This window comes from Monodelphis domestica, chromosome 3, assembly GCF_027887165.1.
Source record: "Monodelphis domestica isolate mMonDom1 chromosome 3, mMonDom1.pri, whole genome shotgun sequence".
Taxonomy (NCBI): domain Eukaryota; kingdom Metazoa; phylum Chordata; class Mammalia; order Didelphimorphia; family Didelphidae; genus Monodelphis; species Monodelphis domestica.
The window spans coordinates 280,115,448-280,131,584 of NC_077229.1; the positions used below are offsets into that span (position 1 = coordinate 280,115,448).

At 36.4% G+C, this 16,137-nt stretch overlaps 1 protein-coding gene across 1 annotated transcript; it reads left to right on the forward strand.

Annotated features, from left to right (window-relative positions):
- The first annotated feature begins 390 nt into the window (after positions 1-390).
- On the forward strand, positions 391-1,462 carry LOC100010376 (electron transfer flavoprotein subunit alpha, mitochondrial-like). Its single transcript, XM_056820878.1, has one exon. It carries the CDS (start codon positions 406-408, stop codon positions 1,459-1,461), a length of 1,056 nt encoding a protein of 351 aa, XP_056676856.1. The 5' UTR covers positions 391-405; the 3' UTR covers position 1,462.
- Positions 1,463-16,137: the final 14,675 nt, after the last annotated feature.

Consider the following 16,137-nt stretch of genomic DNA (forward strand, 5'->3'; position numbering starts at 1 on the left):
TATTCTAGCAATCACATTTAAGCTTCCTATTTTTTACTTCCTTTGCAATTTGTTTTCTTTTCATTTTTTACTTGTCTTTTGCATTATTTCTTCTAAAGTACTAGCCAAGATTTTTTATTTGTCGGTTTTCCACTTTTGTTTCAATACAATTATTACGACTAGTTCCTTACATGACTTCTTTCTTAGTTTTATGTATTTCTACTTTGTTTTGTTGAAACTTGTTCCAGTTCTTCTGGCATAATTTAGTATAGTTTATTCCTTTCACTTCACTTAGGGTCAGACCTATTTTTCCTAATCCAAATTATAACTAGGTTAAACTTGCTGGGTACTGGGGGAGAATCTCGCGAGAGTAGGGCTGGCCTGTGCGCATGAGTAGGGCTGAAGTTGGGGGAGGAGGACGGAAGCATGCGCAGAAGCAGAGGGAGCCAGGACTGGTTAGTGGCAGCTGCCATGTTTCTGGCGGTGCTGACCTCTGTACGCCTCAGAGGGGCCGTGGCTTTATTACTAAGATTTCGGAGTACCCTAGTAATAGTTGAGCATGAGAATGATGCACCAGCATCCATTACATTAAATACAGTGACTGCAGCCACACAGCTTGGTGGAGGAGTATCTTGTTTAGTAGCTGGAACCAAATGTGATGTAGTGGCCCGGGATCTGTGTAAGGTGAAGGGTGTAACCAAGGTCCTGGTGGCTCAGCATGACATGTTCAAAGGACTCCTTCCAGAGGAACTGACACCTTTAATTCTGGCAACACATCGGCAGTACAATTACACACACATCTGTGCTGGAGCATCATCCTTTGGGGAGAACTTGTTGCCCAGAGTAGCAGGCAAACTTGATGTTTCTCAGATTTCTGACATCATTCAAATCAAGTCGCCAGATACTTTTGTAAGAACTCTTTATGCAGGAAAGATTATATGTACTGTTAAGTGTGAGGAGAAAGTCAAGGTGTTCTCTGTTCAAGGTACTGCGTTTGAGACAGCGGCCACAAGTGGGGGAAATGCCAGTGTAGAGAATGCACCCACTATCTCCCCAGTGGGGTTGTCTGAATGGCTTCACCAGACATTACTAAAAAATGATTGGCCACATCTGACTAGTGCCAAGTCGGTGGTATGTGGAGGACTTGGTTTGAAGACTAGGGAGAATTTTAAGCTATTATATGACTTGGCAGAACAGCTGCGTGCTTCAGTTAGTGCTACCCTTGCTGCTGTTAATGCAGGCTTTGTGCCCAAAGACCTGTTAGTTGGAGAGAGAGGAAAAAACAAAACACCGAAGCTATATGTTGCTGTGGGCATATCCGGGTTCATGCAACATTTGGCAGAAATAAAAGACAGCAAGACCATTGTAGCCATCAATGAGGATCCGGAAGCCCCAATTTTCCAGGTGGCAGACCTTGGAATAGTTGCAGATTTATTTAAGGTGGTCCCTGAGTTGACTGAGCTATTAAAGAAGAAACAATGAAGCTTCCATGTATCTTTATTTATTTATTTTTTCATCAACATTGTAATTGTCATGTGAAATGCTTGGACAACTGATTTCAAACAATTTTTTTTAAATTCTAAAAATTTCCAGAATGTCTTTTAATGGGAAACTTCACTTTTTTCTTCTTAAATTAATCCCTAATTCTAAATTTGATCCCTTTTGGTTGTTTTCTAATCCTATAATAAAAGCAATAATAACAAAAAAAAACTTATGGTACTATCCCTATTCTATATTTATATTCTATTTCTCATACCCTTAAACATTTTATTTTGTGAGACACCTTAGTATTATAGGTTATCTGGGAAAACTTACTAATTCACCCATATTGTCACTATAATTATTTTGTTTTTAACCAGTCATCCATTAAATGTAAGGATGTCACTGAAGTTGACATGCCTTTTTTCCTTTTCTCAAGCATGACTAGGTCACTAGCAAATGAAGATTACAACAAAGGAAGGAGCTTAAATCTTCACAATTTCTTCCCAGATGGGGCAATCTTACAATGCCTGCTATTAAAACAAAGGGAGGGTCCTTTTGAAAGAGCCTTGATCTGAAGCAAACAGTTTCAGAAATTTAAATCCTGCTATTTGTTCTTGTGGTCTGCCTTTGCTTTCATGCTCAGATGACTGGATGGCAGATCAGTCTTTGCTGTCCTTTGGAGATGTCATGTCTTTTCTCTAACCCCATTCACATCACTAGAAAGTCACTGGAATCTTCCTCTGAACGGACTAAATCCACACAATGAGCTAAAAAGAAGAGGCTAGCTTTTTTTGGTTCAAGGCTTTAACAATGGGCTAAATCACTTGTCCTTAGTGTCAATATGTTCATTTGTAAAACTGGAACAATAAAATTGGGATACTTGCCTCATGAGGTTGTTGTAAAGGTCCTATGAGATAATATATGTAAAAACACTTTCAAAATCTTAAAATAACATGTAAATATATTGTTGTTGCTATTATTCTTTCACCTCTCTATTTTGTAATATTTACATGAATGTGTATGCTAAGTTGGAATTGACTTGTCAAATCTCTCATACCAGGATTTGGAGCTGGAAAAGACCTTAAAGATTCATGGATAAAGTGTTAAGTGAGTTGAGGCATTTTCTGAATTCTTTTGCCTTCCTCATTGTAGTGACTACTGTATGTTGATTAAACAAACCTGCCTTAAATATGGCAATAATGTACCTCAACTTTTCAGAGTCAACAGTTTATTTAAATAGGTCAGATTTGGAGCTTCGGTAATTGTATGCCATGTTTTCACATTTTATACCTTATTTGATATTGATTTTTGAACTTTGTTCTCCTTAGTCAATTATCTGAATTCAAACATACTGCTGATTCTGAAATGATTTCCAAATCAGCAACCATATATTTCCTGCATATTAAATATCATTATTATAATTTCATATGTTGGTGTCAAATTCTTAATTCAATTTCTAAAGTTCTTTAGACTTTTCGATAGAAGTTGGTTCAAAAGACTGAAAGATTACTTACTTTGCTTTCACAGTGATCAGTTTGCTTCCAGTTATGTTATACATGGCAATATGACCAAGAGGCTCATGAAATTGTGAATCATAATCTGAGGAAGTCAACTCTTTTAGTCATCTGTCTCCAAATAGAGATGAAATCTTTTGGCAAATTTCTCCATTTATGTTGGCTTTTATGCCATATTTGGTTTTGTTTCTAATGAGACTGGCTATACATAGAAATACTGTTCTTTTAGAATGGTTTTAAATAGTTGATTATTGAATAGAGACCTCACATTAACAGTATCTAGGGAAGGGAACAAGCAGGTACTTAGCACCTGTTATGTGGCAGCCATACTTCCCCCTTCTCCCACCCTTTCTACCATGCCATCTATTATTCTTCTAGCATCACTGCACAAATGGATGAGGATCATACACAGAAATGAATATCACTAATATTTATATCCATTCCATTGTTTACCATGGCCAAGTAATTCATTACCTAATACTTAACCTGGTGCTTCTGAGCCTCTCTGTACTTACGTAGGCAGGTCCTTACCCATCAGATACAGTTTGCCATTGAATCTCTACCCAAAGCCTTTCCAGCTAATTAAAATCTGCCAAATTTGTGTTCTGTTAGCCGAGTGCCTTTGCACATAAAAAATTACTTCCAATATTCAATGCAAGATATGAATAGGACTTTGATAGAGCTATTTGTACACATTGATTTTCTATATCACTGTAAGTATGGTCAACCTTTAAAAAAGAAATTACTAAAGTAGTTAGAGCAGATATTTAATCAGAGCAAGTGAGGTCATGATCAGAAACACCAGGCAGGGCCACTGGCTTAGGATGACCACAGTCCTGGAAAAGAATATCAATAAAATAATCCTGGGGATTTCTACCAATTTCTACCAGAATTTGGAATCCTGGTATCCATTTAGAAAGTGCAAAAAGCAAGACAACAAAAATGGTTACTTAGGTTTACAAACCAGGCACATGAGGATGAAGCTAGAGGCTAGAATGACTGGGAGAGTCAAAAGATAAATATGAGAGGCTAAGGAGACTGAAAATGTACTTAAGATTTGAATCTATTAGCTGATTTGTCTAGGGTGATTGAGAGGTACTTCAGAGTTAAATACTTATAAAAAGAAAGACTTAATTTTTATTGGTGATCTCCCTAATTATATCTTTTGAGATACAGGGAGGGTGGGCAGGGGCTAGGATACTTGTGGACAGGATTTGTTATATAAATATGAAGAAAGGTAAGTTAAATAAGTAGGAGATTTGCTATTTCATTTGTGTACTATCTTCTTTTTGTTTATATATGGAAATATTTATATTATTTGGTTTTGTAAACATTTGGAATAACAAAAGAAATTTATATAGAATTAGGTTTAGTTTCCAATTAATTGTTAATTTGTCTTTCAATGGGTCCTTATTATAATTTCTTTTGCATTATGATCTGAAAAGGATGCATTTATTTCTTCTTTTTGTATTTGTTTGTAAAGTTTTTATACTTTAATATATGGTCAGTATTTTGTGTACATGACATGTAAAAAGATATATTCCAACTCAAGTGAAAATAAGGCTTAAGCGTTGCCTGCCACCACCCTCTCTTGTATATATCACTTTTGCCTCTTTATTGTCATTATTTGTGTGGTGAGAATTATTTTCACCAAATTAGATAAAAAGCTTATTATCAAAGTATATAAATTTTTGTATCTGTAGTGCTCAGTTTAGGATCTTCCACAGGATAGGCTTTTAACAAATTTCTGTTGAGGTATGCCATGTTGCCATACCAAGTGGAATTCCACTGAAAAAAGTGAATCAATTTAGCTTGATAAAGAAGAGACATAGAGAGTCAGTGTATGAATTTATCCCTGTCATAAAACATTTAAAATACTTCACATGAAAATATGATAAGATTTATATTATTTGATCCCAGATAGCAAAATCAGGAACAATGTGTCCAGGGATGTACTGGAGTCAGTGCAGATTGACTTAGGAAGGCAGCATATAAAATTTTCAATGTGAACATTTTATACCTCAGAAATCATCAAATTCTATGAATCAAAGGCTTAATTTATGGTTTTGTTGAGTGTCCAGACTTAAGAAAAAGATGGAAAAATGTTAATAATGCAAATTAAATTTTAAAGTGTGTTGTATTATTTAGAGAGCTGGTTTTTAAATTTTTACCAGTACAATGGTCAGAATGGGAATAATGGACAGAAATTGAAGAGATATATTTGGGTTATATAAAGGGAAACATGTCCTAACAATTAGATCAATTTTAAAAGAAGGATGGGGCAGTTGCGTGGCTCAGTGGATTGATAGTCAGGCCTAGAGATTGGAGGTCCTAGTTTAAAATCTTGCCTCAATCACTTCCCAACTGTGTGACCCTGGGCAAGCCACTTAACCCCCATTGCCTAGCCCTTACCACTCTTCTGCCTTGAAGTCAATACACAGTATTGACTCCAAGACGGAAGGTAAGGGTTTAAAATAAATAAATAAATAAAATAAAAAGAAGGATGGATTTTATTAGGGATGTAGTGGGTTCTCAGCCTATGGAGAGCTGCACAAAAAGATGTCAGTGATATTGCAGATAAAATTCTTGTGGTTTGGAAGATCTCTGAGGTTCTCTTCCAGTTCTGAAATTGCATGATTTTTAAGTCCTCCAAGGCAAGAAAGGCAAGTATCTTAAAGTAATTAGAGCACATACATTTTCAAATATCATATTTTCCCCTCCCTGATTCACAACCATACATGGCTACTAAACCATTTCTTTTCAAAATATCTACTGTTTTAAACTAAAATCCCCAAACATATGTGGATCTCCTTTCATACAGAGAGGACAAATATGAAAAGTCCCAACCCAGTACCTTATTTGGACAATAAATCACTTTCTTAGCATTTAGACTTTTTTCCCCTATAATTGAATCCAGTTTCCCTTGTCTCAGAGCCCCATAGCCTGTATCTCTAGCCCTCGCCAATTCTCCAATCTTATATTATTGATATTTTTGAAGAATGAGCTTGTCTTTGAGTACTTTTAGACTGCTGTGCTGTTTTTGAGGGGATAGGAAAATAATCTTCCCTTGTTTATATTTCTTTGACAATCATGTCCCTTTTTTCTTTTTCTTGGATAAGGGAAAGGAGTTGGTGATCATTTAGGGAAATAGGGATTCAGGAGGTGAGAGACAAAAACACACATAATATTAGACTTTTCTAAGAGGTAAAAGAAGTATAAAAGAAGTATATAGTAATTTAAGGCTTGTAAAAGCAGCTTGTGTACATTATCCTAACTCCATCTTGACATCTCCTGAAATAGGTGTTTCTTCCATAGTTCAGAATTCTAATCTATTTGAGATCTAATGAATGTAGGAAATATTATCATGCTTTTTTGTCTTGCCCAATTCTTTTTCCTGTTCTTCAAAAGATAGTCTAAAAATGAACTCTATATAGACCTTCCTCTAGGTGTCTGTCACTGTTTTTATTTTAAAATTACTTGAGGGTGCCAATTGCAATTCTATGTCTGATAACTTTTCTTCATGCAACATGTACTCCTTCTTTTTCTGAACATATCTTCCTATAAGATAACCTTTGTAGTACTTCTTTAGCATATCATCCACAAGACACATGACAAGAAAAGGAAGTAATTGGGCTTGTTTTGGTAAAAAAAAAAAGGATAAATGATGAACAGCCTGTGTATTCCAGTGATATGTATAAAATATCAAAAGATTGAAACACCCTTCCCTCAAGGATATTGGGTGAGCTATCCTTTGGTAGACATAGGAGGATCTGTACAAAATTGATACAACATGATAAATTGCTGTTGGACTGTATTTTGAATGATTGGATGGAGTAGTCACATTGGGGAAATGATAGATTAAATGAAGTATTGAAGTGCCAAATCAATTAATTTCTACTTTAATTCTGTTACAATTTTGTAGGTACATTAAGTATTATAATGACTATTTTACAGATGAGCATAGAGATGATTATTGACTTGTTATGATAACATAGCTGACTGGAATTTAAGGCTAGTGTTCTTTCCTCTATATCACAATGCACTTATAGATGCACACTGACCTGGAAAATACATTGGCAGACCATGTAAAAAACAGACAGGTTGCCATATATTTAGCTCATATGCTACATCATTGAAACATGAAGAGAATGGTCAATGGAATGTTGATGGGTACTCAGGGAAATGTTTGTGGGAGAACATGGTCAATATATGATGAAAAAGGATGGATTGCAATCTGCACCTTCTGAAGAGACCCCAATGGAGTTATTTTCCCACCCATCTAATATATCGAATAAGACAATTTCTATCTAATATGAACCTGTAATTCTTATTTTCTTTGGTTCCTTCTTTCATTGATTTCCTTGAAAATTCTTTGTCATCCTTTCTTCCTCTATGAGCCTCAGAACAGTAGTCTCTTCTGAAGCAAATGTTTCTAATTTTCTTTCAGAAAAAATACTTTCTTCCTTTCTTTTTTAATTTTAATTTGTTTATAGCAGTCTTATCCCCTTAATTATTTGCCCCATTGTAGTTTGAAACTGTTCTTTATTTCTCATATCTTAGTAATTCTAGGATACTTCCACATTCATTTTAAAACATGTTACCAACTGGTTTGTCACTTTTCTCCTTTCATACTGGATCCCTGAAACTAGTCCATGTTCTTGAACAGTTTGCAAATATTGCATTCTCTTTCATGACTAAGATGATATAGGAACTACTGCTATTTCATGTACTCAGACTGTGACACTCAAATGCCTTCTGGAATTGCTCCAATAGAGTTCACTAAATGAAAAGCACCTGAGAGATTGTTTGCCCCATCATTCCCACCAAGTTCAGTTTCACATCTGAATTTTCTTTTCATAGAAAATTTTCCTTCTATCTTTAATGAAGTTGCTAATATATCTTTTTAACAAATTAACATTGTCACTCTATATCATTCTATATTAAATGCTTAATTCCTGAAAAGAAGCAATAATGCTGTGTTAAAGAGAATGACCAATAATTTTTCTACCACCAGTTTCTCTTTTTTTTCTGATATTATCGCCAAAATAAATTGAATTTCTTTGCTAATCTTCTACACACTTTAAACTGCCTACATTTATAGTTTTTAATTATTACAAATTTGTCTCTTTGGTTTCTCACTATTGAATTAAAAACCTGGTTTTCTTGATGTGCAGCTATAGTCAACCTTTGTCAAACACAGACCCCTTGCAAATTTGTCCCTGAAGCTGCTGACATTTAATATAGTTCATCAAATATTTATTAAATACTTACTAGGTATAAGGCACTGAGAATATAGAAAAGATAAAACACAACAAAAAATTCTGTCCCTTAAGGAGCTTACATTCTACAATATTTCACAAATATATAAATATGGAATAATATGAGAAATGAGAGCACTGATGACAGAGATTAGGAAAGTTGAAAGTTTGCTTCCTTTGAAGGAAGCAAAGGATTTTTATCTTCCCTCTTCCTCCTGTTCTTCTTTCCTCCTATTGCTATTATGAAATGCAAATTAGATTAAGCAGAAATATTAGGTATAGTTTGGATACATATTGTGGGGGAACAAATTCCAACCTACAGAATTTGTGTTTTTTTTAATTTTTTATTTAACTAAAATAGAAGCAACTGAGAGGTTTTCTCTAACATACCATGAAGTTGAGCCAATAATTGATGAAATTTACACAATACAAGGAAGCTAGGTAGCACTTCCAGATTCACATATTTACTAGCTTAATGACCCTGTACAAATCACTTAACCCCTATTTCCTTCAGTTCCTCATTTGTAAAATGAAGAAACACTGGAGAAGGAAATGATAAACTATTCCAATATCTCTGCCAAGAAAACCTAATTCATTGAAGTCCATGCGGTCATGTAGAATAGGACATGATTAGGCAACAACAAATGTATATAACATTTGAAGGTTGTTAAAGTGTTATATCACAATCTTAAGCAAGTCAATCAATATCACTGTAAAACAAAGAGGATATTTTAGATGACCTCTGAGATCTCTTTCTGAACTTTATTATATATTTATATAAATATATATGTATATATTTTAATATAATTCTTTTTTGACCCTTATATTTTGTCTTAGAATTTATACTTATTATTAGTTCTAAAGCAGAAGAGCACTAACGGGCTAGGCATTTGGTGTCACATAGCTAGGAATTCTCTGAATCCAGAATTGAACTCAAGACCTTTTATCACTGGACGTGACTCTATCCACTGAACTGCCTAGCTGCCCCCTTAACATAATTGTGAAAAGATTTTGACCTTGTGGACTCCTGGAAAGGATAACCACACTTGAGACTGCTGATATAGTTCTGCTTCTCTTGAGTCTTGTGTTTCTATGTCAAATTTTCTGTTGAGCTTTGGTCTTTTCATTAAGAAAGCTTGAAAGGCCTCTATTTCATTAAAAATGTATTTCTTTTTGAAAAGATTATACTCAGTTTTCTAGGTAGGGTATTCTTGGTTGTAATTCTACTTCTTTTGCCTTGTAGGATATAGTCTAAACCCTTCACTCTTTTAACATGGAAACTGCTTGACCTTCTGTGATACTGAATTTTGCTCCATAATATATGAAATGTTTCTTTCTGGATACTTGCAATATGCTCCCCTTGACCTGAGAGATTTGGTATTTGGCTATAATATTACTAAGGATTTTCATTTGGTGATATTTTTCAGGAGATAATTGGTAGATTCTTTAAATTTCTATTTTCCTCTCTGGACCTAAGATATCAGGGCAATTTTCATTGTTTATTTTTTTGAAATATGATGTCTGGGCTCTTTCTTTGATCATGGTATCTAATAATTCTCAAATTAGCTCTCCTTGATCTTTTTTTCCAGGTTAGTTGTTTTTCCCATGATATATTCCATTTTCTTCTTTTTTTTTTTCATTGTTTGGACTTCATTTTATTGTTCCCTGATTTTTCATGGAGTCATTAGCTTCTACTTGACTATTCTAATTTGTAAGGAATTATTTTCTTTAGCAATCTCTTTTACCTTTTTTCCCATTTGACCAATTCTGAGTTTCTAAGTTTTTTCTTCAGTATTTTTTGTGTCTCTTTTACCAAGCTATTAATTCTATTTTCATAATTTTCTTGCACAAGTCATTTCTTTTCTTAATTTTTTACCTTTACTACTCTCATCTCTTTCTTTAACTCTTCCAAGAATTCTTGTTGGCCTTATGTCTAATTAGTGTTTTGCTTTGAACCTTTTTCTTATAGTACTTTTCAAATGGTTGTCTCTTAAGTTTATGTCTTGGTCTTCCTTGCCACTGTAATTACTTTTTATGGTCAACTTTTTTTTTTGTCATTTAGTCATATTTTCCATATTTCTTGACTTTGAACTTTTTGTTAAATTTAGGTTTTGCTTTTTTGGGTGTGGAAAAGCACTGTCTCAAGCTTTAGGCTTTTTGTGCTGTTGTTTTCATAGCTAGTTCTGGAAGTCTACAAATTACAATGATCACAAGTCTCTGCTCTTCTGGTCTGTGTCCAGGCTTTACCCACAAAAGGACTCTTCTCCCCTGTAGCCACAAGTGCTAGTAATCTTCTTAGCCTTGGAACTGTGACCAGGTTCCCCATTCTCTTATAATAGCCAACACTAGTGCTCTTCTCTGCCTTAAAACTGGGGCCAGGGTATACTTTTGGGCATCCTGAATGAGACAGTAGGAACTGGTAATAAACTAATTTGCTATACTCCTTTCCCTATTAAGGAACATTTTCCTTCTGGGAAGAAACATGATTAACCTTACATGTTTCAAAATATCTACTCAGTAGACAAACTCTCCAGAGCCATGGGATACTGGATTAGTTCAAGCATGTATTTATATTCCACTGGTTATTACTAGACTGTAAATTTCATGACAATAAGAATTTTCTTACTCAAATTTTAGTTCTTACCTAGTGCACTGAGCATTATGAGGGCTTTGTTTATTAAATTAAAATACTAAATCTTTTTGGTGACATCAGTGTTGCTTTATATTATGTTCTTTGAATCATAGTTACTCAGTACTCAAAAAAAAAAAAAGGATTTTATCTTATGACCAGAAAGTAACAAAAATCCCAAATAAACTTGGCTTTTAGATCTACAGCATTATTTCAATGAAATCCTAAAAAATATAATGAATAGATACAGTTGTCTGATGATATTCTAAGGATCCAACTATACAGAATTCATGCTAATATGTGTATCCCAAATAAAACTTCACAGAAATAAACTAGGTGGAAAGAAAAGATATGATAAAAATGTCAAGGGCAGATCATTTATTGTCACATCACTGTTCAATGTTTCCTATATCCTTCTTGCCCTTCATTCCACCAGAGCAGCAGAAGAGACATTTTCTTATACTGTTCAATATTTGAGAGGGAATTTTCTGAGGTAGCTTCTTTTTTGGAGACTTTTACAAATAATTGTACCCTCAAAAGGTGCATTGCTTTAGATTCTTCACTGTTCTATGCCTGGTTACTTGACTTCAGGCAACTGGTTTTTACTTATTTATTCATCACAAATTTCCCACATTCTTTGTTAGTCATAAATGACTCAGTCATTTATTTTACATTCCGAATTCCTTGAATTCCTTGAATGTGACAAATTAGATTACAATGTGGTGGATAAGTGTCAGAAAGGTCTTTGATCAAAGGCTCCTGCTATCACTGCTAGTAAGAGTGTGCTGTAATCAAATTCCTCAAGGCAATATTTAAGGTAGAAAAAGGTGAAGTAGGAGGGAGATTGGGGTTCTAAGTAGCAAGGTAGGAAAAAACCCGATAAAGATGATAAAAGTAAACAAAAAGCAGAATCTAGTTCAGGAAAGAGTTGACACACAAGTTGTGCTAGAAGTTAGTCAAGCTTTACATGATGTTTCTGTTAGTTGTACCTATTGATGCCTATAGACATCTTGCAGTGTTGAGGCCAAGATTTTGTGTATATTTGGGGGGGTATTTATAACTACACAGGTCTGTTATTTACTGCAAATCCCAGATCATTGAAACAACTCTGATGAGCAAGGTAAATGGCTCACAACATTTCCTTGAGGGAATCCTCCTTCTGAATGAGAAGAAAGAAAATTTCTTTATATAACATGTTCCCTGATTGGTATCCTGCCTCCCACTAAAAAGAAAAAAAAAAAACCACCATTAGGTCTATAGAATCAGACTCCACCCTTCCAGCAAAGAGGAGAAAGATCATTGCATCAAATCCCACTCTTGGAATCTTCCTTTGAAGAATGGGGAGTAACACCCTAACTCCAGTTCCAAGTACATGCTTCCTTGCCTAAACCTCCTAAGATCTTTAGAGGACTCGCTTTGAGGGCAAATACATATAGAAAATGAATGTATACCTAAAATGATTCCTTAATGATGAACAAAGTCCACTTTACTCATACCATCTCTAGCCCAGTTGAAGAAACAGACTGATCTCATGGGAACTTGCCCTCTAGATGACCCCCTAATAGATCCCTTATCCAAACAACTAAGATTGATATGTCCTTATTTATGTAGTTTCACAAGGATATGTTATCTCAGAACTTCAGGGTTCACTGACCTGACCTAGGTCACTATTACCATATGTTAAACATCTGGGTAGCAAAGAATAAGATTGATCTATCTTCCCTTTTGGCTCCTGGGTGTCAGGACAACCCCCCTTCCCCTATTCCTTCTATTTAAGCCAGGTCTAGGAAAGGCTCGGGGTCTTCCACCTCTTGTGAAGACCTAGGCTATAGCTTGAATAAAGTACCTCTTGTGTATTGCGTTATCATATGTGTCTCCTCCTTGGAATCTGAACCAGAAGTGGACAAAACATTTGGGGGCTCGTCCGGGATTCCAAAGTTTTGGACCACACAGTGGTAAAGGTACTTGAATCCCCGAAGGGAAATCTGAGTGTGTTTTTCTGGGTGAATGTGTATGGGGAAGGGAGAGTCTGGATTGCGGCATATGGCTAAGTGGCTGGCAGATTCCATGCTCCTTGGATTATAAGGATACAGCCTATGCCAAGTAGGATCCATTAAGACCCCCTTTCACCTGATTCTGAGTGAGGACCTGCCAAGTACACAGTTCCCGAGTCCCGTGAAGGGCCAGGACAGAAGTGGAAGTATTGTTTGGAGAGATTGAGAGATTTCCCTTCTAGAGGATTCCCTTCTAGAGTGCTCAGTAGGAACTTTGGGGTGGTTAGAGGCCCCCCACCCAAGTTGGACTTGGGACAGGAACTTTGGGGTGGTTAAAGGCCCCCCACCCAAGTTGGACTTGGGACAGGAACTTTGGGGTGGTTAAAGGCCCCCCCACCCAAGTTGGACATGGGACAGGGACCAGGTCCCTGCAACAGAGGTTGGAGTCCTCTGATGACCCAATGAGTCCTAAGGAGCACTTTTAGATGGTGAGTGTGAAAAGTTTCCATTCTTGTAGACGTGCTGAGGAATAGTATCTCTAAGATAAGTCCCTGTGGTCGGGGGGGGGGGGGGGTGTACTCTTGCCTGCCCCGAAACCTAATGAAAGTCTGTATCTCTGTTGTTTGTCTTCCACGTCTATTTGTTGTCTGGCCTTTATTGTTTGTCTTGTATGTCTTTCTATATTTGGGCCTTTAATAGTCCTTATGGGCCAATAAACATCTACCCCTTTAGATTTGGTCCTGGCTCACTTCTCTCTCTGCATTAGGGCAGCTCCTTACCACCCACTTGCACCACCTCTCCCATCTCGGAGACCGAAAACTCACCCATCTCTTGGTCAAAGGCAAACTCAAGTATAGAGGGAGAAGCCAATTCCTTCGCCGGCTGGTTGACTCCTGCACAGCATGCCAACTCCTCCATGCAGCAAAACCTGACAAACACATTGGGCAGAGAATAAGGGGACAAAGGCCTTGCCAACATTGGGAAATTGACTTTACTGAAATAAAACCGGGGAAGTTTGGGTTTAAATATCTCCTTGTTCCAGTTGACACCTTCTCAGGATGGCCAGAGGCGTTTCCGACTAAGACCGAAACTGCGTTAATAGTTGTAAAGAAGCTTCTTGAAGAAATCATCCCTTGGTTGTAAAAATGGAGATTTAAACCCCGGACTTCAATTCCCAGGAGTCCTTGGCCACTTCCCAAAATGCCTTGTAACCTCACCTGGGCCGAGAGCGAGATGGGGTATTTAAACTGACTGTATCTGCCTACTCGATCTCTTCCTGTACTCAGAGATTGCAAGGATTCAGTAAGTGAAATTGAATGGGCCTTTCGGCCCTCCTAGCCACGTGCTTTCTTATTTTGTATTTTCTTTATTTCTTAATCTTTAATAAACCTCATAAAAATATAATACTGTAACAGGTATGGGTTACCTGAGACCATTGCCTCAGACAATGGTCTGGCTTTCATGAGGAAACTTACACAAGGGGTGGCTGCAGCTCTGGGGACAAATTGGAAATTGCATTGTGACTATAACCTCCAGAGTTCAGGCCAGGTAGAAAGAATGAAAAGAAGGATTAAGGAGACTTTAACCAAATTGGTCCTCGAGACTGGCGTAGACTGGCCTTGTTCGGAGCCCAGAACACCCAGGGACCCTCATTCTTAACCCCTTATGAAATCCTGTATGGTTCCCTACCCCCCATTCTTCCCACTGGAGAAAATTGTGAAACCTTGATAACTGTGTCTATTAAATTATGTGTTTTGGGGCTTTTGGGCTAAGATGGCAGAAGAGTAAAAGGGAGGGACTTCTCAGAACTGACTGATATAAAGAGTCTCAAAAGGACAAAAATCAAAATCACACAAGTGAAGGGACTCTGCTTCAGGGAGCAGCCTTGAAGGTAGGCAGGGACTATAAAGGAGTAAAATTACACCTACCAAAGCACAAGGTGATCACCCCTCCCCCACACCACCTACCACACCAGAGTCAGAACAAGGGCCACACAATATCTACGTTCTTGGGGGCTGTCTGAGAGTACCACAGACTTAGCCCTGAGGGCAGTGCAATGCCTTGGAGGCCAGACTTAGGACTGAAGACTGAGGAGCATAGAGCATGGGTGCAGAGATAGGCTGCTCACCACAGACTCAGCAGAGACAAAAAAATAGCCTCAAGGAAATGACTCCTTACTGCCTGCCCTCCTCACTCACACTTCTGGCTGGGGAGGGAAGAGAAAACTAACACAGCAATGGCCACCAACACTCAAAGAAGTACAAATCACAAGCACATAATAATAATAATAATAACAATAATAATAAATAACAGAAAAAGCCTCTTACACTGGAGAACTTATATGGAGAAAAATAGCAGAATACAGAGGTGACAGCAGAGAGCAACACACAAGTAAACACATCCAAACTTTCCAAAAACATGTATTTTCTTGTTTGTCACTCTCTAGAGATTGCCTGGCCCTTGCTCTGACTGGCTTAGTAGATGGAGAAACTATTGGAGAGTAAGGAGGAAATCAATAGTAAAAGTATACTAGTGGGAGACCTGAAACTTCCTCTATCCGATCTAAATAAATCAAACCAAAAAACAAATAAGAAAGAAGTAAGAGAAGTGAATGAAATCTTAGAAAAAATGAATTAATAGATATGTGGAGAAAAATAAAAGGGACAAAAAGGAATACACCTTCTCTTCAGCAGCATATGGTACATTCACAAAGATGTACCAGGGCGTAAAAACATGGCAAACAAATGCAAAAGAGCAGAAATAATAAATGCAACCTTTTCAGATCATAATGCAATAAAAATAATTAGTAAGGGCACACAGAGAGACAAATAAAAATTAATTGGAAATTAAATAGTATGATTCTCCAAAATTGGCTGGTTAAAGAGAAAATCATAGAAACAAACCCACTGTTTGACAAAACTCCTGGGAAAATTGAAATACAGTATGGGAGAGATTAGATCTAGATCAACAACTCACATTCTATACCAAGATAAATTCAGAATGGGTAAATAACGTAAATATAAAGAAGGAAACTTTAAGAAAATTAGGTGAAAATAGAATAGTATATCTGTCAGATCTATAGGAAAAAAATAATTTAAGACCAAATAACTACAGGAGTTATAAGAGGAAACAGACAATAAAAATATTAGCAGGTGTATTATCCTTCCCCTCTCAGAATTAAATAAATCAAACCAAAAACAAAGAAACAAACAAACTAGAAAGAGCAGATTGAATTGAGTATGTAACTAAAAAAAAACTAAAAAAAAGAACAAATTAAAAAT

Coding starts and splice junctions, on each gene's coding strand:
- LOC100010376 (XM_056820878.1), top strand. CDS start 406: ATGCGCAGAAGCAGAGGGAGCCAGGACTGGTTAGTGGCAGCTGCCATG.